Here is a 25,389-nt window from a genome sequence, read left to right as displayed (position 1 = left end):
ACAAGCAATGCGATAGATTGATAACCATTTGTTATAAGTTTCATCAGCACTTAAAAATGTTTTATCCCATTCGATTTTAGAAAATTACCTTTTAATTACCTTTATCAAAAAGGAATTTTTCTTTCATTTTAATATCGTATTTCATAGAACTGAAACTAATTAAATAACGGCTATGTTCTATATTGTGTTATAGAAGGTGTATATAGAGGTGGGTAATGGTTGATATTAAAAATTCTGTTGTCATTTTCGGTTAACATTAAATCTAAAGTATTGCCATCGATTCCTGCTTTTATTTGAAAAGTTGGTTTTTTCTCAACTAAATTTATATTTGTCCATAAATATTAAATTTATACAATAATGTCTTACCACATACAATAATATCACCTGTCTCAATTTGAGGGGGTTACAAATGAAGTAAATTGCCAATAGCTTAAACTGCACTTCAAGTAGACTGAAAATTAAAGATAAAAATAATCTGATGCAATAAGCCTCAATTTTTGCTTAGGTTTCTTGCGGTTGTTTTATTAGTTTAGCGTTTTTTTGCCGCACTTAATGTTTGTTGGCACGTTAAACGCTTTTTACACGAAGGTTCTGACAAAGCAACCTTTATTGAAATACTTTGGTAAATGTTTATCTTTGTGAAAATAACTTTTCTATTTTTTGAACACGGCATTTTAGTAAACTAATACTACGCCAACCAGAGAAAACCTGTAACCTCAAAAATAAATAATAAAAATAGAATCATTAAAAATTTTTCCTATATATATAAAAAATAACTTAAACCTAATAGTTTGAACTATTTTGATAAAAATATTAGACAAATAATTAAAAAACAAAGAAATACATCTTGATAAATAAATGTATAAACTGATGATAGCCCACAATTAATCCTAAACATAAGATTAAGCATTTTCATCATAGTAATTACTTGTAGATTATTGTATCTGCGGGATATTAGAGATTATCCAGGGGTTCCTCTACAATTTTATGTTATATTAACGTCAGTTTCCTACTTTTAAAAATTTATACGGGCGCCTATGAAACTAACACTCCGAAACAGTCTCATTGTTTATTAATTCAACACGATCTCACAATGTTTATTAAATATACTTGACAAATTCTTTTATTTTATCATTTACAATTGTTGATTTTACTTAAATTTGCAAAAGAAATCGGATACATAAAAAATTATTTTTTACAAAAAAGTTTTAGATTTTAATTAGTTTTTCATTAAGAACTTTAAAACATTAATCAACTTTTTTTTCATTATGAATGTTAAAACATTAATCAACGTTTTTTTGATAAGCTTTTGTAGAGTTTTTGTATATAAATTGTACTGGGTATAATTTTTTACGAAAAAACTCTTTTTTTATTAAATTTACAAATCTTAACAGATTTGTTGTTCTTGTTACCAAAGAATTTTATAAAGTTAACAAGGGGATCTCGCCTAAAGTTAAATATTTATGTATTTACCTTAATGCATTTTATACTTAATGTATTTACAAGTAAATTTATCGCGATCGACCGTATTATGGAGCATCAAATTCACCATATCTGCAACCTTGATCCTCAGATGGATTGGTTGCAAAAGTAATAACTTAACGGTAAATACATGAAGTAACCCTTTACCGAGCTCAACCTTATACTGATGTGTTGAATGTTAAAAAAGAAAACGTTGCTTACATTGAAAAGTTTTGCATAATATTCTTAATAATATTGCGTTCTTAATATCATTATAAAACTATGACATAAATTGAAAAGTTTTGCATAATATTTTTAATAATGTTGCACTCTTGATATCATTATAAAACTATGATATGATTGCTGTTATGATAATCTATAATTTCATAATAATGCATAGTTATAATATGTTATGTGCATGTATAAAGTATGAATAATATATAGATAATAATATGTAATATGTATGTATAAAGTATGAAGGTTTTTGAGTTCATGTTTATTTTTGATTTCTGACATCATTGAATAAAATAGTTATTGCGATAAAATAGTGATTTCGAATTTTAATTGCTGTATTTCAGTCATATTTATCACTTTATATAGTTTTGGCTGACGTAAGCAAAAAAAAAATTTCAAAATACAAAGATTAAAAAACCATACATGTAAACCAATCAGTAATTATTAGGTAGGAAAACTATTATAACTATTTTATTGTTTAAAGTTTGAAAGTTTATTAGATAATTGCGTGTAGAGTTATCTACTTCATGTAGTTTATGTACATGAAGTGGATAACTCTATAAAGCTTATTAGTTAATTCTGCATGTATTGTGGGAGGCTGGAACGACTTTCTGTAAATAAAAGAGAAAACTAAGAACATTTTTGGCAAAAGAACAATTACAATGAGTCCGAGTATTTTCTGCTATTTTAATAATATTAAAACATGAATAACAAAGCATGAAAATATATTTTCTTGCTTTGAAGTTAAAAAATTAAAGCAAGAAACTTGTTCAAGTAAAACAACAATTTTTTTTTTACATTTTTTACATTCTACTAATATCCTCATAAATTTAGAGTCTGAAGTTCAATAGTTAAAACAACTGTTACGATCAAAGGTAAATAAAGTGTTAAAATTGAGAGCTCATAATAGATTGGTAGATTTCTTGTCTGCAAGTACAAGATCACCTCCCTGAAACCTTTTATATTTGTTATGGTTTTAGTTTATGTTTAAGTGTGTGTGAGAAGTTTTTCTTTTATCGAATGAATTGAATTGATATAAAAGTTTAAAATTATTTATTTTTATTAAAAAAAAATTTTTAATTAAAAATAAATGAATTATTTTATATATCTTATATTTATTTGATTCGATTCATTGATTGATTATTCGCGATAGACAACAATATTTTAGTCGATTGGTATATGCGTGAGATATTGTATTGATATGATATTGCAGTATTATATTATCCATACTAGAAATATGGATTGGACTTTTTAAATACTTATAAAATGAATAATTAGAAAATTCATAAAATGTTGATCTACAAAATGACATGATATATATTTTTATATAATATATTTCTCTAAACGATAAATTGTGAATGATCAAAAATTGATAAAGATAAGTTTGGGAAAATTGCACCATCAAAATTAATTTTGAACACAGTCATTTCGGGCATGTTGTTGGATATCTAATCTAAAGTTTTGCTTAGTTACCATCTTTTGGGTCCAAATATTCTATAGTCAAAATTGTTTTGCAACATTTAAAGTTTATTTTTAAAGAAGAAAATAACCTCATCTTTTTTTTTATTGAAACTAATAGTTCAAAACTTTCATTTGAATTTTAAAAAAAGAATTTGGTTGATTTATTCATTTAAGAAAAAATAATATCGATGAGCATCTTAATTAAGGAACATGAAGTGTGAAGAATAAAGCAGATGATAAGGGAAAAAAATGTTTATAAACAAACGCTCCGACGAGCAAAATAATATCCCGCGTTATTGCATTTCAAAATCAAATTTATTAAAGACTGTTTGCTGACTTTCTTAGTGCGCTGTCAAACTGTCAACAGCGCTTCTAAACGTTCATAACACTAAATTGATTAAGACATGTCAATAAATTGAATCTGTCGTGTAAATAAAATTTTTATTTAAAAGTGAAAAATTTTAATTACGCAGACATAAAATTATTTGTACCAGTTTTTGATATGCTTACTTATTTGTTGTAAATTCGACGTTATAAATTTTTATATTAGAAAGAGCGTATTATCAAAAACAACTTTTTGTTAACTTTTAAATTGGTAGGTTTAAAAAGAATTATTTTGGCATTGTAAAACATTTTCGAAATAAATATATGTATGTATGTATGTATGTATGTATGTATGTATGTATGTATGTATGTATGTATGTATATTTGTTTGTATACATGTATGTAAATAAATATGTATGTATGTATGTATGTATGTATGTATGTATGTATGTATGTATGTATGTATGTATGTATGTATGTATGTATGTATGTATGTATGTATGTATGTATGTATGTATGTATGTATGTATGTATGTATGTATGTATGTATGTATGTATGTATGTATGTATGTATGTATGTATGTATGTATGTATGTATGAATGAATGCATGTATGTATGTATGTATGTATGTATGAATGAATGCATGTATGTATGTATGTATGTATGTATGTATGTATGTATGTTTGTATGTATGTATGTATGTATGTATGTATGTTTGTATGTATGTATGTATGTATGTATGTATGTATGTATGTACGTATGTATGTATGTATGTATGTATGTATGTATGTATGTATGTATGTATGTATGTATGTATTTATGTATGTATTTACGTATGTAAGTATGTATGTATGTATGTATGTATGTATGTATGTATGTATGTATGTATGTATGTATGTATGTATGTATGTATGTATGTATGTATGTATGTATGTATGTATGTATGTATGTATGTATGTATGTATGTCTGTTTGTATGTATGTTTGTTTGTATGTATGTATGTATGTATGTATATAAAAAAATAGATTTACTTGTTTAAAAAGCTCCGTAACATTTACATTAATTATTTCTGCTTAATTAATTTACTTGTACAAGTTTATTTTTAAATTGTAACAAGTCGATGTTCAAATTAGAAAGATAGTTTTAAGATTTATTTATGGAAATTAATGAGTTTTATTTACATATATATATATATATATATATATATATATATATATATATATATATATATATATATATATATATATATATATATATATATATATATTTATGTATGTATGTATATATATATATATATACATACATATATATGTATATATATATATATATATATATATATATATATATATATATATATATATGTATGTATATATATATATATACAAATATTATTTTATTATCAATACAATATAGCAGTTAAAACCTCAAAACAAAATTTGCTGATTGGATATTTGACTAGCATCAATGGTGTGCTTTGCATTTTTTCGAAGATGGTGAAACGGTCTGGCGAGACAATGGAAAAGGTAAATGTAAACGTACATTTCATTTAGTAAATTATACTTAAGGGAATAATAACTTTTTTTGAATAATTTTTGTATTTGTATTTGCTCCTGGTATAAGCTTTTTGTTTGACTACGGTCTTGACGACTATTGCTAAATAAAGCCGAATAGCCAGAGTGTAAATAGAATAAAATATTAATTTTGTAGTTCAAGCGTTAAATATCCAAAAGGAAAAGAAAATTTATTTTATTTTTGGATGTTTTTATTTTTGGATTTTATTTTATTGCTTTACACTCTACCCTACTAAGATCCTTTATTTTGGGCGCATATGTTAGTAATTAAAACTCAAGGGACAATATTATTCTTGAACTCATTACAGTGTACTCTTAGATTTATGTTTTCTGTTTTCATCTGAGCAACCTATTTCATTTTAGGAATTTTTTTTTTTTAGTGACATTTCAGCATTCTATTTTAATCTTAGCGATTGTTTTGAATTATGCAAGCAATTTACAGTTAAATCGTAAATTTAATTATAATTACCGTATACATATAATTATAACTACCGTATACATATAACTATAATTACCGTATACATATAATTTGTATTTGCTTAACAATTTAACAAATTTTAAAAAGTATTTAGATTATATTGGTGAAAATTTTTTATTTTGTATCCAATATATTCATATGGAATATGGCGCGCGTTATATATTTATAACTAAACGTATTTAGTCAGGACAGATGAATACATGTTAGTGTGTATAACAGTGTGTTCAACTTACTAGCTCAGAGAAAATATAAATATATTCTGTATTAAATGCTAAAAACCTAATAAATAAATGATACACAGTAACAACTTTTATCAGAAATATTCTGAGTTTTAATTTTTTTGCTTCAATTTTAGCTACAAACTGTTTCATTTGCGATTGCACGTTTCTGCGGTTACTCGGCAATTAAGCGTTTTTTGAAAATTATGATTTAGGTTTAAGTTATTTATATAAACATGTCTTTATTTAACGTACATAGTAATAGAAAAACAACAGAATTAAATAATAAAAATACAGTTTCAATAGAGTATATTCAGTACAAACAGAAAATGAAATATCTGCCATTAATTTAACTTTACCAATAAAATTTTAATATTTGAATAAACTAATTATTATCCAACACCATTAATCTTGTACAACTTTATGAAAAAATAGTAATATAAAAAATATCCTAAACTTACACATTTCATCAATTCAAATGAAATGTGTACGTTTATGAAACAAAGTTTAAAAGTAACACACTTTGCAAAAGGTGTTAACAGACATTTTTTCTTTATTAAGAGAGTTGAAAAAAAAGTGGCAAGTTCCTTTGTAGTTTACGCTTTTTGGTAGTTTAAGTTTCTTTGCAACAACAATGTCTGAAAGGTTGTTGTTTTTTTTTTATGTAAATTTTTCATAAATTTTAAAATTAGGCTATTCATAGATTTTGTTTAAGAATAAAGACAATTAAAAGAAATGTTAAATATCCTACGGGGTTATTTTTAATAAACTTTCAATAAAAAAATAAAATCACTTGTACATTATACTTTTTATAAACTTTAATGTTTAACAGCTTATCATCATACTTTGAACTGGTCCTAGTCAAAGTTTAGTAAAATTGAGTAAAAAAATTACTATTATCTCTTTAATCTCTTCTTATTATCTCTTTTACAACATTACAAGCTTTGTTGCATATTCATTTTATGTGTTTCCACAAACTTTAAGTTCTTATTTTTAGTTATCTCAAGTAGTTTCATTTTATCTGAGATTTATCCTTTTTTATTATAATAAGAATCTTTTATAGTCTCCTTCCTGTCTTTAAAAATTTGTTGTTTTAAACTATTTATTACTTTGTTTGGTACAATTGACTCTTGACAGTAGTAATAAAAACAAAACTTTTTTTACAAAAAACATATTAAAACAAAGCTTAAAACTGAAGTTTGCAGTAGTGTTTACAAAGCCGTATTTAAAATGAGATGACTCGGCAAAGGGAGGGACAGTTCCGTCATAGATGGGTTGTTTCATCATTATAATGTTTTAAGTGATACAGCACATTTAATCAATAATTGTTTAGCAAAACATTTTTAAACTTTGCCTAGGCGATTACCGAACTTGATTACTCTACCGATCAGTTGAATTCCCAAAAAGCAAACAATTAAAATTTAATCACAAAAATACGCTGGATTAATCACAATCACGCAATTGATTAAACTATATGAAAACGTAAACAATAAAACAAAAAATCATTTTTACAAAATTATGTAACAAAAAACAACAACATGCTAAATTTTGTCAACAGAAAGATTTTCTAGCGGCGTCTGTTTTCATATTTGAAAAATGTGCACGCTATGTTTTGATTATTATTATTCCTCGCGCATTATCTCATGTACATGTGGAATGGTTAAAAATTTGTATAAAGTTTTTTAAAAAACAAACTTTTGATACAATTTTTATGTCTAAAAAAAATTTACATAGTTTACATTAAATCTCAGTAAAACTTACAAGATGCTGCTGTATTATAGCAGAGCCCACTACTGAATTAAGGTAACTTACTACTGCTAGATTAATGTAAGGACTAGGGATTCTATAGCCCTGGGTTCCGCAGTTTTAGATCCCAATTTTAAAAAAAGATATGTAAAAGAAATTCTGAAAACAAAATTTTCGATTAATGACATAAAAGGGACCTTCCGCTTTAAAATACCCCAGGCCCCGAAAAGTTTTAAGCCACCACTGGTCGCTGCTTTCCCTCTATTAATTTAATGCATTTATTTAGCATTTAAAAAGGTTTAATTAAAACTTTCTGCTTCATTATTAAATAAAACTTTGAAATGCATTCAAAAATAAATTAAAGCAAGTTCTCGTCAGGGCAATGGCTAGTGAGTTAGAGACCCCTCCCCCAAAACCTGTAATTAGGGCCCTGTAAATAAAGCTCCTCAAATTTGCAAAAGAGCGTCGTAATTTGCAAATGGGTCCCCTAAATTTGCTTTAAAGTTTTAATATTTTATATTAAAAAAAACAGTCTTCATGGTACTAAAAAAGTTAAACGAGTAAATAAATAGGAACTATAGTTTTTAGTGAGTTTTATTTATTAAAAATAAACATAAATCACAAATTAAATATTTTTAATTTAAATTTTAAATTCAAAGTTTTAATGGAGTGAAAAATCATCAATGCGTTTACAATTATCAAAAAGTGGTAATATTTTACCACTTTTTTCTCCATTCAAGTTTTACCTCATTTTAAATCTCATTCTTTTAAAACTTGTTGATAAAAAAAATAATTTTAGAAATCTAAAACAGTTCTAAACGAATTATTAGTTCTAAATGAAAAATGATATTAATAGTTCTTTAAAAACTTTTTTTTGATGTTTCTATAAGGTCAGAACAAGGTTTTTAATTTGTAAAAACAAATTCAAAATCTTGTTCTAACTTTATCGAAACATCAAAACACTATATCATTAAAAATATGGAAACAACCTCGTTTTAATAAACAAAAAAAATAAAAATAATCATTTATTAGCAAGTTGTTCATGAGTTCCTATACGAATAAGTAAATTTTTTAGAAATTTTATTTAACATTTTATACAAGAGTTCGGCTCCATTTTTACGATTCTGATATAACTTTGGTAAATGACTTTAAAGCTTGAACGCATTCTCAAAATTTGCAAAAAATATTTATTTACTTTTTGCATGTAAACTTTAGCCACATACAAGATAATGCTGTTTAGTTGAGTGTATTTACTTGGCTAAGAGTGTAGCTTATTTATTGATATCTAGGAAAAATAATAAGTCATTTGTATTTAGTCTTAGCAAGAGTTAAAAATATAAAATCATTATTGTTTACAGGCTCAAAGTGTAACAGACAGACTTAAAACGTAATTAGCAAGCTTAAAACATCACTAAAATTAAAGGCGTTTAGAACAGAAGTTAAATGCTTTATTGGTTGTTAAATGTATGTTCATCCCCCCTCCCTCCCCCGAAAATTTGTTTCACTAGTTTACAACCTTATAAGTAAAAAAAAATTTACTTCCAGGGCACGAAGCCTGATAAATCTTTTTAGATAAAATTAGAATTATGTAATTCTGGATCTAATTCGATATTATATTTTTATAGTATTTGTTTCATAAGGTAAAAATAATTGCACTTATATTAATTTTAACTAATTAAGTTTACATGATCCGACTTAAAAATTCTATCTGTTCTTGTAAGCTCATTAATTTCATCTACAACTCAGATACAAAAAAAATCCTGGGTCAACCTCTGAAAAATGGTAAAGAAAACAAAGTTGTTTTTCGTAACTCGTTTAAATTAAATTTCATTAAATTTTTCTTACAAAAATTATTCTTACAAAAAACATTAATCTATATTTAAGAAAAATCCTGAATAAAATAAAAATAAAATTAAAGGTATCTATTTAACAAGGGCTCATTTAACCTGTAAATAAACTAATATTTGAAAATTGTGTCAGTCGATCCAAAAAATAAATAAATGCGATTAAAAAAAATAAAGAGAGATTAAAACTTTCTTAACGCTTTTCATGTGTTTTTAGTAAATAATTTTTCTCAAAATCTTAGTGCTCAGTTAGATTTAATCTGAAACACTTAAGTACGACGTTTACCAACATATCAGGCGCTAAGTCTTTCCGTAGACTTAAGAAAAAACTTTTGATTGAATATATACTTTATAGTTAGCAGAAAAAAAATCTCAAGAAAAATAAATATATGTTGGACTTAAAAAAAAACATGATCGATAGGATTAAATTCCGCGTGTCTTAAATTTTTAAGTGAATTTAATTAGTTTAATAACTTATTAGTTTCAGTTTAAATTTTATTTACGTTTATTTATATTTATTTATAATATATAAATATATATATATATATATATATATATATATATATATATATATATATATATATATATAATTCATATAAATGATAATTATATATATATATACATATATATATATATATATATATATATATATATATATATATATATATATATATATTTATATATATATATATATATATTTATTGATATAAATGATGATATTTTTCTGTTTTTGGTTAAGTTTAAACAAAATTATTCAGTTGTTGAACTGAATTTAAATGAACTGAAAATATGATTATATTTTATCAGAATTTATAGGTTCAAGTAACCCAAATTTTAAGGTCTAATGGTTTTAGTATGGTATGTATATAATCTCATGTACTGGATCATGAATTAAAAAATATATGACAAGTTAATATCGATTGGACGAGTGATTAAAAAAATGGCTTTATAAAGATGATGCATGAATAAGTACAAGAAATGATCTATGATGCACTTTAATTCTTCGTAATAATAAAAAGTTATAGCTCAGTTGAGTAAATATGATTAAAAAGTTATAAATAAATAATACTCTGTTTTTTGAGGTTATAAAAACAATGGTGCTTTAAAATAAAAAAAAATAAAAAAAGAACTTTTTTTTGCATTTGTTAGATTTTAGTTGCATTTTATTTTTTGATCAGTTTCTTATTAAAATACTATATTACTAAATCAAATAAAAAAAACTTTAATTTGTTTTGGCACAGACATTCTGTGTGAACATAGGCAATTTATCAAAATAGATATAAAATGCAAACAAACAATCTTATCGAAACGTCTTGATTTAGAGCACATTTTATTCATCATACTTTGTTTTTTCATCTTTGCACGAAAAACAATTTATTCAAATAACATTGCCATTTTATATCCTAATAAATGAGCACCATTGTTTATTTGTTTCTGTTTTCAAAACAAAAACTACTTGAATTCAATTTTTCAAATTTATTATATAGGTCTGATACAATTAAAAGCAAAATACACAGAATGTTTCAGAATATCTAAATGGTGTCTAAATGTCTAAAATGGTGCAAACAATAAAGCAACCTTATAAAAAACGACTTGCCTACCACTTATAAATTACGTAAAGTCTTTATTTTATTTTTGTTTTACAGTGGTTTGGTTATGTACCTAATAATTGGATTAATTGTTCTTTTAATGATAAACTTAAGAGCACTCAAATAAAAAACTTATGATAACAAAGTTGACGTCATTGATGTCAAGCGTTGGTTCCAAATGAATATATTGTATGCAAAAATAACTTGAAACAACCAAAAAACGTTTATAAGTATTTACACAATTAATTTTATGCGCCGGCGAACTCTCTAGTCAACGTTCTTTGTTTTAGATGAGTTATTATTTGCGATTTGAGACATTTCTATTTTAACAAATGATAAGTTAAAAGCCATAAACAGTGTTTCGTATTCTTTTTAATGAGCTAACATTAATGAGTGCAGTGTGACTTAAAATGAAAATTATTCCCGTTTTTTTAATTTTAAAAAATTGAAAAAAGGTCCAAAGATGTTTTTAAAGACATTGGGTAGCAATATACATAATAATAAATTAAAACCACCATTACGTAAATCCGGCATAAAAAACGAACACAAACAAGGTAAGTTTTTGTTTCAAAAAAAATTGTGGAATGTGTTATTGTGAAATATAAAACATTTTATAAAAATAACTAAGAAATCTATGTGTCAAATAAATGGTAGGACGAGAGTGTTATATTGGGTCAGTTTTTAAAAATTGTATTTTTTGCCACCTTCGCAACATAGTTAATAAATGCTATTTTTTAAATCGGTTCTATTTGCGTATAACTGCCAGCATACTATTTCGGTATAATTACTAATTAATTAGCAATTAAACCTAATTCATTTGTTGAATCTGATTTGGAGGGCTACATTTGTTTATGGGTTTTCAATGGAAGTTTACTTTTTTGTCGTTTATTTACAACAAATCCAGCAACATACCTTCATGAAAAATCATATTGTTTACTTTTATTTTTCTGTATTTTTTTTTTATCAAATCAGATCATGATTAACTATATTTTATTGATTCATGCTGATTTTCAACGATTTTACAATAAATAGACAACTGGGTTAGTGCAATTTCCAAATTTTTATTAGTGTATAATATAAATTTTGTTTGTAGCTTTAAAATTGTTTGAAGTTTTGTCTTTAGTCCACAGGACTCTATAGCCCGTGCAAATCGAGTCTAATCAAGACTAGGCTTAATTCCATGACTTAATTACTAAGTGTAAAAAACCCGATAAATTTCATAACGTAATGACTAAATGTAAAAAAGTTTATGGAAAATCTTTATAACAACTGTTGGTTTTATTGAGGTCTCATCGTTAAAGACCAATCTTTATAGATCTTTAAGAGATCTTTAAGAGATCTTTAAAAACCGTAAAGGACAACTCATTTTTCCACATGCTTACAAAACATTAAACTAAAAGTACTTTCAGTTCAGTTTGTATGTATTTAGAATTCTAATTTCAATAAAATAATGTTGCAAGTGAACCATAATCACAAAAAAAAGTTACTTTTTACCAATTTGATTCACAAAAAGTACATTAAAAATATCCAAGCAACAAAACTACTTTTAGTGTTATTAGCTTATGGTTGTTATTAGCTTATGGTGGGCTTCTTGTCATTAGATATGACAAGAAGCCCACCATATTTAGCAGCTAAATGTATGGATAAATAGATTAAATAGTTAATTGACATTTAACTTCTTTTAATATTAACATTATTACTTAACAGCCATTTGTAAAGCAAATAAGCAAATTTTCATTTTTTTTACTCTAGGTATTGATTTTAGGTATTGACAATGTTCAATTATTATACTTGTGCAGTCCTGGCGCAGTGCTCAGAACCAAGAGTTTCGAGGTTCAAAGCCGCCTCTAGCCTAGTAAGTGAGATTAGTAAGGAGCGAGGCGTGAATTTAGGGTGTCCCATTCTCGCAAAATTTTAGAGTTAACACGCCAATTTTTAAATTGAGTTTTAGACTAAGAAAAAAATCGTATGTACCAAGTATTTTTTTAAAATATAAAAAATTTAGAATCCCTCACTTGGAAAAAGTTGAAAAATTCTTTTTATACCGTCTTTTTTGAGTACCTTTGCTCAAAATGTTAACAAATATATTCCGTAACAACTTCAACTTTTTACACATTACTATTTACTATCTTATTTATATTGTATAAAAAATTTGACTTAAAAAAGAATTAATTTGTGGGTCCCCCCGAACTAAATAGTCAAGTAGTTTTGTAATTTCGTAACGTCAATAAAGTAATTCGCGCTAGACTTTATTAGACGGTATCTCTAACTGTTATTAACCATAAAGACTTAAGTTTAGAACAATATAAAAGTACATTCGTAAAAATTTCATGTAATAGAAACGTATATTCCTAAACAAAAAGTTTGATTGTCTTGTTTCAACTAATTAGTTATTCTTTAAACGATGGTCGCATCTAAGCTGGCCGTTTAGTATAAGGGATATTTCTTTTAGCGTCATTTCTTTAGCGTGATTTTTCTGTGGTCACAACCAGGACTTTGGAGCTGAGGTCGAAAAATAAGACCCAGCTCCAGGCTCCGGCTCAGAGCAGCTCCGGAACGGCTCCAAAATCAGAATAATAAAATATTTGATAAACTATTAGGTTTTGGTATCAAAAGAATTTTGCTTTTGAAACTTTTGAGGAAATTAATGAATATCAAAAAAGGATACTCTGTATCCTTTTTAGGTATTCATTAACTCCCTCAAAAGCTAATTTCACTTTTAAACGTTCTTTTTCTTCCAGTTGTGACAAGTCGTCAATAAAATTTGAATTAAATGTATTTTTATTTAAAATAATACATTTGGTCACACTTCTCAATTTTTCTTTTTCAACAAGATTTTTTTTAAACTTGTCTAACGATGTTCTACAGCTAGCATCAACTGCGGCTAGAAACATATTATGAATTTCTTAGTTACCGGACCTTTGCCAAAAGTTGAATAGTGTATTTTTCTTTTAAAGCATCACAAGTAGCTAGCTGCAAAGTTTGAACAGGTATTCCTCATCTTGTTTAGATTTATCTAGAAAATTTTTATCATCTGAACTTTAATTTAAAAGTATGATTGTCTCTAATGTTTTAAAGTATCGTATGCAGCAATATAAACTACATGACATATTACGAAAAACAATTTGGTCAAAATTAATTAAAAAAAAAAGACGCTAGCGCGTTTTGAATGTATACAAAAACAACTTTATATACATCAGCTCAAGTATAATTTATAAAACATTAAGTTACTAAGTGACTCAAGGTGAGCATCAAATACTTAACACTCTATTTATACATATATAATCAATATCAAAGTATTAAATGTTTTATTCAGAAGTTGTTAAAAATTAAGAAAAACTTTAAATGACATTATTAACTACAGGTTAGTTAAAAAAAAAATTCCATTTAAAAAATAACTTCATAGTACTAGGATCCTTTTAACACTAAATACTCACACTTTGATTTTCCAAATTATCAAAAAGAGGAGCTAGCTAGGAGCTACCAAGAAATATTTTCAAGTTCCGGCTCAGCTCATTGCAAAAGCACTAGCTCCAAGTAGCTCCGGCTCCGGAGGTGTTCCAAAGCTCTGGTCACAACAAAAATGGATTAGGATTTTTGTAAATTATCAAAATCTAGTGAACCTCTAATATTAGAGAAAAATCATTCAGTAGAAAAAGCAAAATCTAAACGAAATTATCCTCAAGATTACTTTATTAGATTTGCAGCAGAGAAAAAGTTAAAGTTTTAGTGTAAAACTTCCACTTAAAACTGTTTTGATTAAAATATACCTTAGAGAAATCAACTAGGGAAGTAATGTAGTAGCGGTTCGACGAAAATATTTTCAAAGATATCCTGATTGAATTTGGAATAGAGCTCATTTACCAGTTAAGCTACATAACAAATGAATAGCAAAGTGTGTTGCAGAAAGTAAAGGAGTGTACAGAAAAAAAACGAGACAAGATTTTAAAATCAATGAATTGACTCTGTGACATATCATTAGTATTGACAGGTAATTTCTTGTATTATTTCAACTACGTTGAAGTATTGTATTTACTTAAGGTAGTTGTTTTCAACGAGAGAAGGACAAGTCTGATTGCACTGAATGCCTTGAAAAAAGAGTCAACGCCCACAGTGTTAAAGAAATAAAAAAAAATACTTGAGAAAAGTGCCGTCAAGCAGCTCAGTCGAAGTTTTCACTCTCTTACAGCGTAATCGGAAAACCAGGTTCTGTCAACCCCTACCCCCTCTACTTTTTTTCTTAATAAGTATTTTTTTTTATTTGTAAATTACTAGATATAGAGGACTTTTTTTGGAAACTGACAATTGTGCCCCTTCACTTCAACATCCGTATCTTGCGATAACATTCTTTCTTTTATGTCTTTAATTGGTTCATACTTCAGGCTACTATTTAACCTAATCAAAAATACAAACCATGTGAACTAGATGTGATTGCCTGACGAGGACAGGATGAAGATAAAAGATTACAACTATGTGAAAATGTACAGTCAAATTGATAAAAACTGCGCCTAGAGAGGTGTAAAACTTATAAAAAAAACTACAAAACCAAAACCCCGCGCAGCCTCAACGACTACTTTAAAAGTGGAGGTCAATTGCAAACAAGCTTTTCTTCAAGGACAAAAAGAAAATTTAATGAATATTAGGTTGTTTTTCTTAGCAGTTAATATTGTATCAATCTATCAATCAAGCAGTGCAAGTTGTTTAATATCAGAAATTAAATTGCTTAAAATCACTTGAAAAATAAAAAAAACTATTTAATTCACATGGACCTTAATCTAATCTTTTTTGAAGACGAATTTTTTATACAATATAAATAAGATAGTAAATAATTCTGTGTGAAAAGTTGAAGTCTTTACGGAAGATATTTGTTAACATTTTAGCAAAAATACTCAAATAAGACAATATAAAAGGATTTTATCAACTTTTTCTAAGTAAGGGGATCCTAAAATTTTTATATTTTCAAAAGATATTTGGAGCATATTATTTTTTTCTTATTCTAAATCTCATTTTAAAAGTTGGTGTGAAAATTCTAAAGTTTTGCGGGAATGGGAAACTCAAAGGAGTGAACTTCCTGACTAAATGCTCTTCCGCGGTGCTCTGTAATAAGACCATAAGGACTTCTGAGAGCACCTTAATAACTAAATTAAAAAAAAAACAAAAAAAAAAACATTTAACCGATAAAAAAAACAAAAACCAATGCAATTTTGGAAGCAACTTAATAATTTTGAGTAAAATTGTTTATAAAAATTATATACCATAAACCATAGTATAAAAATGTTTCATATTATGATATATTTCTATTGCCACATAAACGGGTAACCCTGTTTTAGAAAAAGATTCTCCTTTATGCATGTATATCTAAAAGGCTTTTAATATAGGTTAGTATTAAAGTAGAAAATATAAGTATTATTTGTACGCTCTTTTATATTAAGCATTATATGTACCCTCTTTTATATTAAGTATTATATGTACGCTCTTTTTACATAAAGTATGTAAAGAAGAGCGTCTTGTCTCACCCTAACTTAAACTTCAAATTTAGTCACCAAATTAAATAACATTAATTAAAGAGCAAATTAAAAAATGACGAAAATATGATATAAGTAAAATGAAAAGTAAAACGAATATACGTCTATCGTTTCCAAAATATCGAACACGTTTTTTTCAGATTGCAAAAGTCAAAACTAGCTTACTAACGGGTGGGGCGTTTGAATGAATGAGACAAATTTCATATCAATTTTTAAGCAGATACTAAAAATTATCTGTTCATTTTATATATTGATTTAATAAAGAAATAAAACTCTTTAATATTAAAAAAGTTTATTTAAAATTAAGCCACCTTGACTTTGTTCAATAGTAAAAACTCGAGACCTGAAACTATCAATCAAATCTTGGATATTTTTCAAGGATATTTCTTTAAGAACTTCTTTTATTTTTTTAACAAGCTCAATCTTGTTACTCAAAGATTGCGATTTCAAACGATCTTCCACTTTATTCCAAAAAAAATAATCTAAGAGATTAAGGTCTGGCGAATTCGGCGGCCAGATTTTAGGTGGAATGTTTTCAATGCCCATAAGCTCAAGGTTTTTGATAGTTTGTTTGCTTGTGTGTGACGTGGCGCCATCTTGTTGATAGACAAAATTATCTCCCAAATAGTCGAACTCCTTCTTGTTTAACAATTGGTAGGACATTTTTTATGTCAAAATCAGAATTAAAGCTCATATTGTCTGGCTTAACTACTAATTTGGTTGGTCCATTAAAAGTGAGTCCACTTCACACAATTTTATGTACTGGATGAAGGCCAATGCCTTCGTTAGCAGCTTGTCTTGATTCAGCATAATTTCTGTCGTTTTGACGATTGTATTGTCCATCTTGATTGAATATCTTCTCATCTGAGAATAGAATTTTTAGGCAAGTCGGTTTCGTGAACCGATTTCTTATCCAATGAGAAAACGACTTTCTTTTTTCGAAGTAAGCTGCAATTAATGCAGGTACACAAATTTTTTTGTACGCTTTCAATTTTAAGTCTTCATTAACTATTCTACGAACTGTTCGAGATGAACAACTTGCTTCTCTGGCAATTTTTCTAACTGACTTTTTTTTTTGTTAGATACAAGATTTCGCCTCACTTTTGTAATGAATTGTTTTTTTCGAATGCTCCTTGGCCTACCAGGCGAGGTTTTGGCTGAGATTCCAGATTTAAGTATACGATTGACCCATCTGCACAATGTTGCCCTAGATTTTTCTGTTTGTAATAAACTGTAGATTTTTTGAGCCTATAAATCTTGCTCTAGCCAAGATTTAATCATATTTCGGAAGATTAGATTTAACGTCATTACTTTAACAAATTCTAAAGGCAAAATTTCAAAAGCTATAAAATTTTAAACAGGGTTTTATAATGTATAATAATATATATAAAACTTGAAATAATTTATTTGCAACATTACAAAATTAATTGGCAAAATTTGTCTTTTTCTTTATGCCCCACCCGTTAGTACAACTAATTGCTGACGAGTATAGTTGTACTGATGGATATAGAGAAAGCCAATCAAGTGAATAAGACCGAGGTTTGTTTGTCCAAGTCGTTTATTGGTCCTTAAAATTTCATAATTTCATCTAATTGATTATTAAATAGAAAATTTATGAGAGATATGCTTTATAAATGCAACTTTCCAAACATCTATGTTTTTTATTTTCTTGTTTTGCGAAACATTCTGTTAAATAAAGTTAAACAAAAATAAAAAGAGTATGCAACACCATTATTGGTAATTATTATTGGTAATTGTATCATAAGGCAGATTTTATTGGTAATTGTATCATAAGGCAGATTTTATTGGTAATTGTATCATAAGGCAGATTTTATTGGTAATTGTATCATAAGGCAGATTTTATTGGTAATTGTATCATAAGGCAGATTTTATTGGTAATTGTATCATAAGGCAGATTTTATGCATTCAACTGTTCAAAGGTTGTTATCATATAAAGTTTCGTTTAATAAATTTTAGTGAACGTTTTACCCATGCAAAGCCTCTATTATGAAAAATGAATGCACTAAATATATATCAACTTAATGTTTGTAATGTTCTTTGTTTTATGTTTTTATGTAAAATCAATTCTTCCCCGGCTTCTTTTCATAATTTCTATTTGTCAAAAGATAAAAATAAATACATCCTACGTTATGATAATTTTATAGGCGGGCCATTTTTATGGAACAAAATAGTTTTGAAAAATTATTCTCAAGTTTTTATTGAACAATTTAATTACAACTCATATAAACGAACACTTAAACAATTAATTTTTACAACTGATAGTTTGCTAATATATTGTTTAAATATATTTTTTTGCATATCCCCTTTTTACCTTCTATTAATCAAAAAACTTTTTAAAAATTTATAACACCAAGTAAATTACGGTAAAGTTTGTATACCTTTTTTTTTTTTTTTTTTACGGATATGTAGTATATATAACAGATTTAAATATTTTTAACGGACTTTTCTGTGAAGAAAAAAACTTGTAATTATCTTGTTTATCTTGAACCAATATTACGAGAAATAATGACGTTTATGTTTAGCGGTTCTCGACAACAAGACCTAACGGTCTTCTACAAATCCCCGCGTTCTTAAATTTTTATCGATCTAATTTTTTAACTTTTTCTCTTAATTTTCTCTTAATCTTAATTTACTTTTCTTTGTTCTTATCTTGCAAACTTTACATTTTATAACGAAATGTTGTTTAAAATGTAATAAAGAGCAAACAAACAAACAAACAAAATAACACTTGATTAAATCTATCGGTAAATGAAAATTTGGTTTCAAATGTTTATAATATACTACCCATTAGGTTATTCATCTCACATTTGAGGTTAGGGGCACAAGTTTTAGAGCTTTTGTTGTTCCCAGGCTCCAATCACAGTAACTTAAAACTATCTAAAACACTAAATCAACTAAAAAAAATGCAATTTAACCTTAAATTTCAAAAACAAAATTAAATAATTACTGACATTTGCTTTTAAATATTTAAAATACTCATTATCACAAATCGCATTTATTTTCTTTTTACTTTTTTGTTCTTTTTTTTCTTTATTTATTTTTTTGTTTGTTTGTTTGTCTTATCTAATTTATTAACCTTACTATTTATTTATTGAGTTGATCTTATTTTATTATTATTATATTTGTAAACATCTTTTTTATTTTCTTACAAAAATAATGTCTTACTCCGCCTATTAATTTTAGATGTCAATTTATTTAGGTAATATTTGAATCACTAACTTGAAAAATGGGACATGTCTCATGTTTTTCAAAATAGAGATTTTTATATTAATTTATTTATATTAATATTTCTATAAGTGTATGTTTAGATCAAACTTCTTTTCAGTACTCAATACATATGTATTGAGTACCATATATTTATAAACATATTTTAAAACAATCGTTCCAACATTGGAACTTAAAGGAACAAAGATTAATATTTAGAACTCTGAAAAAGATTAATATTTGAGAACATTCCAAGAACAATGCAAGCAAATACTTAAATTTTTTGCTGTTGTTGTTTTGTTTTTTAATACTTTTACCTATACTTTATGTAATTATTGGGTATTTAAAAGAATTATTATTACTAAAATGCTCCTCCGCGGTGCTCTGTGATCGGTTTTCTTGGAGCGCCTTAATAACAACATAGTCATGGTATTTAACTAGTCTGGAAACGCGGGCCGTTTTCCATAGATCTCGTAAAATAACTTTATGGGGTGACCGGACTGAGAGTGCATCAAATGTTTTAAAATAACTTTTTGTAGAGCAGACTTTGAAAATTTGAATAAATTCGATGCTGTTTTAGCTGCTATTGAGTTGCCATTTGTTGGAGACAGACCTCAATTTTAGTTCAAATAGTAGACTACCTAATTTAATTTGGCGCTACTGCAGTTTCTCCCCCCCCCCCTCCTTTTTATTCTATTTTATTGCTGATTATGATAGATAATTTAATGCTGATTAAGACTCGTATAAAAACATAGGTCTGAAAACCAACGAAAAGTGCTCTAATTTGCTGTTGAAGTTTAAAAAATTACACTAATATTCACCATTTTTTTAAAACGTTTTACATCAAAGTTTTACATTTTGAAATCAATCGCTTAGAATATCTTTTTTTAATTACACAACCCGGTCTTTAATGTCGTCAAAATTAAATTATATTTAAATTGAATGAAATGTTTTTATTAATATATTTTATATATTTTTAATTAATTTAAAAAAAATTCATTTAAGATTTTGCTTTTTAAATGTACATAAATCGTCTGACAAATAGGGATTGGCGCAATTAAATGTACATGCATCGACTGACAAATAGGGATTGGCACAACTAAATGCAGATACATCGACTGACAAATAGGGATTGGCGCGATTAAAAGTACATGATTTAAGACAGGGTTAGGGTTTGGGCTAGAGATAAATCAGAAAATGATGCGCTCAGCATTTTTTAACAGTTTTGCTTTACATTTTTGATAGAAACCAGGCTTTTTTTAATTCATCATTGAAAGAATTTTATTTATAACCGAGTATGAAAAAATGGCGAATATTAGTGTTTTTTAGTGTAATTTTTTAAACTTCAACAGCGATTTAGAGCACTTTTTGTTGGTTTTCAGACCAACGTTTTTATACGATTCTTAATCAGCATAAAATTGTCTATCATTATCAGCAATAAAAAAAAAAAAAAAAAAGTAGCGCCATTTAATTTATCCTATCCAAAGTGAAAAAAGAATATTTATGTGTTTGTTTTGCAAGAAACGATGTATATCATGAGGTGTCTTGTCACCTCAACACCAAACACAAGGACAAGTTTACTGATAAACATTTATTAAAAAATAAAAGAAACCAAAGATTATTCTTCATCTTATTAGGTTTTAAAATTCTTTAATCTAGATTGCAGAAAAGCTTGCTTCAGATAAATGGTACTCTGCTATAAGCTGAATTTAAAAATTTAAAATCAAGTATAAGAATTTCATTAGAAAAGTCATTACAGCTTAGTTCCTAGTGAAAATTTAACTGATTTATTAGATGGAAATGTTGAAATTTTGTAGTACAGATTCTACAAAGAATTCTCTGTAAAAACAGTTCTTTTTAAAATTTAGCCAAAATCGAACTTTTCTTTCATGTTTTAAAGTAGCAAATTTTGTCTTTGTTTATCTGACTGGTATCTCTTTTATCAATGGTATTATAACGTTTAAGCGTGTATTCCACTACATTACTAAACAAAACATTCTGTTATAACCCAATGGGAATGTTTTTAGTACCTCTAATTTTACAATTGGTTTTAGTTGTAACATGTCTGAGTTGTATCTTGAGCAGTGTTTATCGTATTTGCTTGCTGCTAAATATGCATGATCATCTAACACTTTATATACAAGTTTGTAGATTTTACATTGCAAAAGATAACCTGAAAGCTTTCAAGATTTAAAAATGCCAAACTAAATTGATATATAAAGAACATCATTTAAAAAGCACTCTTAATTTTGGAACAAGAACATTAAAAAAAAAGTGAGATGACTTGAATCTACTAAAACGGCTATTTTCATAACATATTTTTTAAAAATAGTATTGGTATATATTTAGCTCCTAGAGTAGTAAAATAAATACTTCATGTATATTTAATAGTTTTATGATGTAGTAACTTATAATAATACAAGATTTAATAATAAAAATAATATAATTGTCTTTTTGATTTTAAAATAATAATGACAACACTACTATTTTACATATATTTTACAAATATAAAAGGTATTTAGTTTTGATCGTCGTGTGTTTTTTTGGCATGACTTAATACCATAGTTTTGATCATCGTGTGTTTTTTTGGCATGACTTAATACCATAGTTTTGATCATCGTGTGTTTTTTTGGCATGACTTAATACCATATTACTACCACTTAATATTACCCATGTAGCTAATCACATTACATTTCCAGCTACTAAAAAAAATTTTTATTTTTTTTATTTTGTTATTATTGAAGCCAAAGTCATTAATAGATGGGTTATCCTTGCAAGCACTGAGTGATTGTTAGTGTCCAAAATAATTTTCAAATAAGCTATTCCATAATGTAATAAAATTTTTAATACAGCAAAAACTTATTACTTGGTTATAATATGGTTATACTTGGTATAATATGGTTCCACAGTATAAACTTACCATCCTTACATATATCTTTTTTTTTTCTGTATGTTTTAAGTTGGATAAATTATATTTAAATAAGACAGTAACAAGTTGTGTTATTTTAATGTGGTGTATTAGGTATAAAGGAATCATTTAAAATGCCTTTTCAACAACTTACCATTTGCAGAAACATCATCGCAAGTTACAAGCAACAACTTTTAAGAAATTTAGTTTACAAATTTTGATTGCTTTCTAAAGCAAAATAAATGTTTGTCATGCAGTGGCACCAGTTTAGTCAAGTATATGATAAACTGCAGCTGTCTTTGAAACTAGATAACTAACATGAAATATCTTATTTTAGTTGAAGATAACCTTAGATTTTGAGATATTATTTTCCTGCATTCAACAAGATAGATGATAAATCATAGCTTAAACTTAAAATCAAGATTCAAAATAAAACTCTGTAACTTAATTTAATACACAGTGATTTTTAAATAGAATTCTGTAATCTTCTTTTAATACACTGTACTTTTTTTTAATTAAATATTGTTTAATTTATGTATGTTAGTGATGCAATATTTGGTAGATGACTTTTGCATCATCTTTATTGCATCAAGTATATATTTTTTATTTACTATTATATAAATTGCGATACAGCATAATAAAAACCAAAATTTATATATGAGCTTTTGAATTTTAATTTAAGAAGCTTTGATATACTAGCTATTTTATTAAGTATTTATTAAAATCCTAATTTTTTTTTACTGAATAAGTTTTTTACTTATTAATAAAAAAAGAAAAACATTTTTACAGTAGTAAGTGCTTTTGAACTGTCTAAAATCATAAAATTGTACCTGATTATCTTGTTTCCAGAAAAGCTACCAACATAATGTAAAGAGTGATATATAAATTATCAACTAATCCAGCTAAGTAAACTTTATATAGAATATAGAGTTTATTAAGCTCTATTAGCTAACATTTTAAATATATATTTAAATGTACTCTAAATATGTGATACTAAGCATTTATACCCATATGTATCCCTCAAGTTATACAGCCGATGAAATGTTTGCATCTACAACATATTTTCATATAACATATAGCTTAAATGCTTATATGATATACCATATAGCTTATATGGTTTGAATATGCATATTCATACCACTACAACCTCTGTCACGTAACTACATTTATTAACAGTTGATGTTTTTATTTTATGCTATATTGATCATTTTTATTTGGAATACGAAATATATATGCAATCCAAAATAATAACTTGAAACTGAATAATTAAAACAAACACAATTTGCTCCTGCCATTTCAATATTTATCTCAGAATATATGCAACTTAACGAAATATAATGTTTACAATTTGATGCACTCTAAAGTAGACTGAGCACTAGTATAGAGAGGAAATTAAGTGTTCCGCGTTTCGAGACTAGTTAAATACTATGACCATGATAACAACAAATAAAGAAAAATTTGATATAAATATGAACAGACCCATGAAGTTTGCTCCATGTTTAAAGGTTTCTTCAACATCAAAACTAACATTAACATCAAATATTAACATCATAAAAAGCATCTGTGTCCCTGAAATGTAACAATTTAAAACAATATATCCTAATAGTATCTAAACAGCATCACAAATTAATATCTGAAAATCTTAAAAAGAATAAACCTATTTCCACCTTTAATGAATATGTGTTTAAAATACATGTTTTTTACAATTATTTTGCTTATATTAGTAATATAAGCAAAACAACTATGTAAAACACATTTTTCCATAATTTTTACATATAATATTTTTATAATATTATTACGTTTTACCGATTTTTTTTACTAAATTGTTTTTAAAATCAAGTTTCAAAAAACACTTAAAAATAAGTTATTTGTGTTATGTGCATAAATATCAAATTCTACATAAAGCTCTTACCTCTTTGACTTTCTAGGTGAAATTTCTGAAAACATCTAGAAAAAATTACTAAACATAAAACAGTTTTTTTTATAGTGGTACTGTAATTTTAAAAAAAAGTTGAAATTGAAAAAGTATATCTCTAAAAAAATTATGCCTGCAAAATTTAACAAAAAAACTCATTGCAAAGTTTAAATTGAATTACATTACATATAAAACAAGGATTAGTTGCTTTGAAAAATGCTTAAATACTTGGCACTGTTACCATTTCAGTGTATTGATGTGGATCACATTGAATGGTTTGGTTCTAGTACCACTGACCCTGCTGGCTCTAAAGCTCGTATTTTTTTATTTGATTATTATTTTTTTATTGTGTATGTAGAAAAATTTTTAAAACGAACATTGAACTATTTCTTCCTAATCGCAGGGTTAAATTAGACCTTTATGGACAATGACAAAAACCACAAAAATTTCTTGTTGTGTATTGTTTCTTATCGATATAAATGATTTTACTGATAGTTTTGGTGATAAAGTGGCTATATTTGCTGGTAGCACAATCATATAATACGGTCTTAACAAAAAATCACTTTTAGAATAGACATGTCAATCTTGAATGTGATTTTTCATGGCTTGCAGCAGCTGGTGAATGTTAAACCCCAAGAAAACTCAAATGCTTATTGCAAATAATTGTTGCAGTATTGTTGATATTTCTATATTGATGAATGACAAAACTCAAACTTGCAAGACAACATTCAGTAAAGTTGCATTCTTTGACTCTATCTTTCTTTCATGCTTAAAAATTGTTAATGGTCAAGCTTTCTCCTCAATAATTGGTGATTTGGATTTCTTTCCTGTCTTCATGTATTCCTGGGACTTACAATTTATAACTTTTAAGTCAACTGCTTTTTCTTTC

General features: G+C 26.4%; 1 protein-coding gene across 2 annotated transcripts in view; it reads left to right on the top strand.

The window, feature by feature from the left end:
- Window positions 1-3,599: 3,599 nt before the first annotated feature.
- The window catches only part of LOC100200021 (uncharacterized), a 47,266-nt gene continuing 25,476 nt past the window's right edge, over window positions 3,600-25,389 (top strand). Inside the window, exons 1-2 of one of the 2 annotated variants that reach the window (XM_065801013.1) lie at window positions 3,600-3,751; window positions 4,895-5,004. In XM_065801013.1, the coding sequence (XP_065657085.1) occupies window positions 4,972-5,004 (33 nt within the window). In that variant the 5' untranslated portion in view covers window positions 3,600-3,751; window positions 4,895-4,971. Of the gene's footprint in view, window positions 3,752-4,894; window positions 5,005-11,457; window positions 11,482-25,389 lie in introns of those variants that run through there. The other variant, XM_065801014.1, reaches the window with a different exon arrangement.

The sequence above is a fragment of the Hydra vulgaris genome, chromosome 07 (assembly GCF_038396675.1).
Source record: "Hydra vulgaris chromosome 07, alternate assembly HydraT2T_AEP".
NCBI classification, from domain to species: Eukaryota; Metazoa; Cnidaria; class Hydrozoa; order Anthoathecata; family Hydridae; genus Hydra; species Hydra vulgaris.
This window is presented reverse-complemented; position numbering and strand designations above follow the sequence as displayed.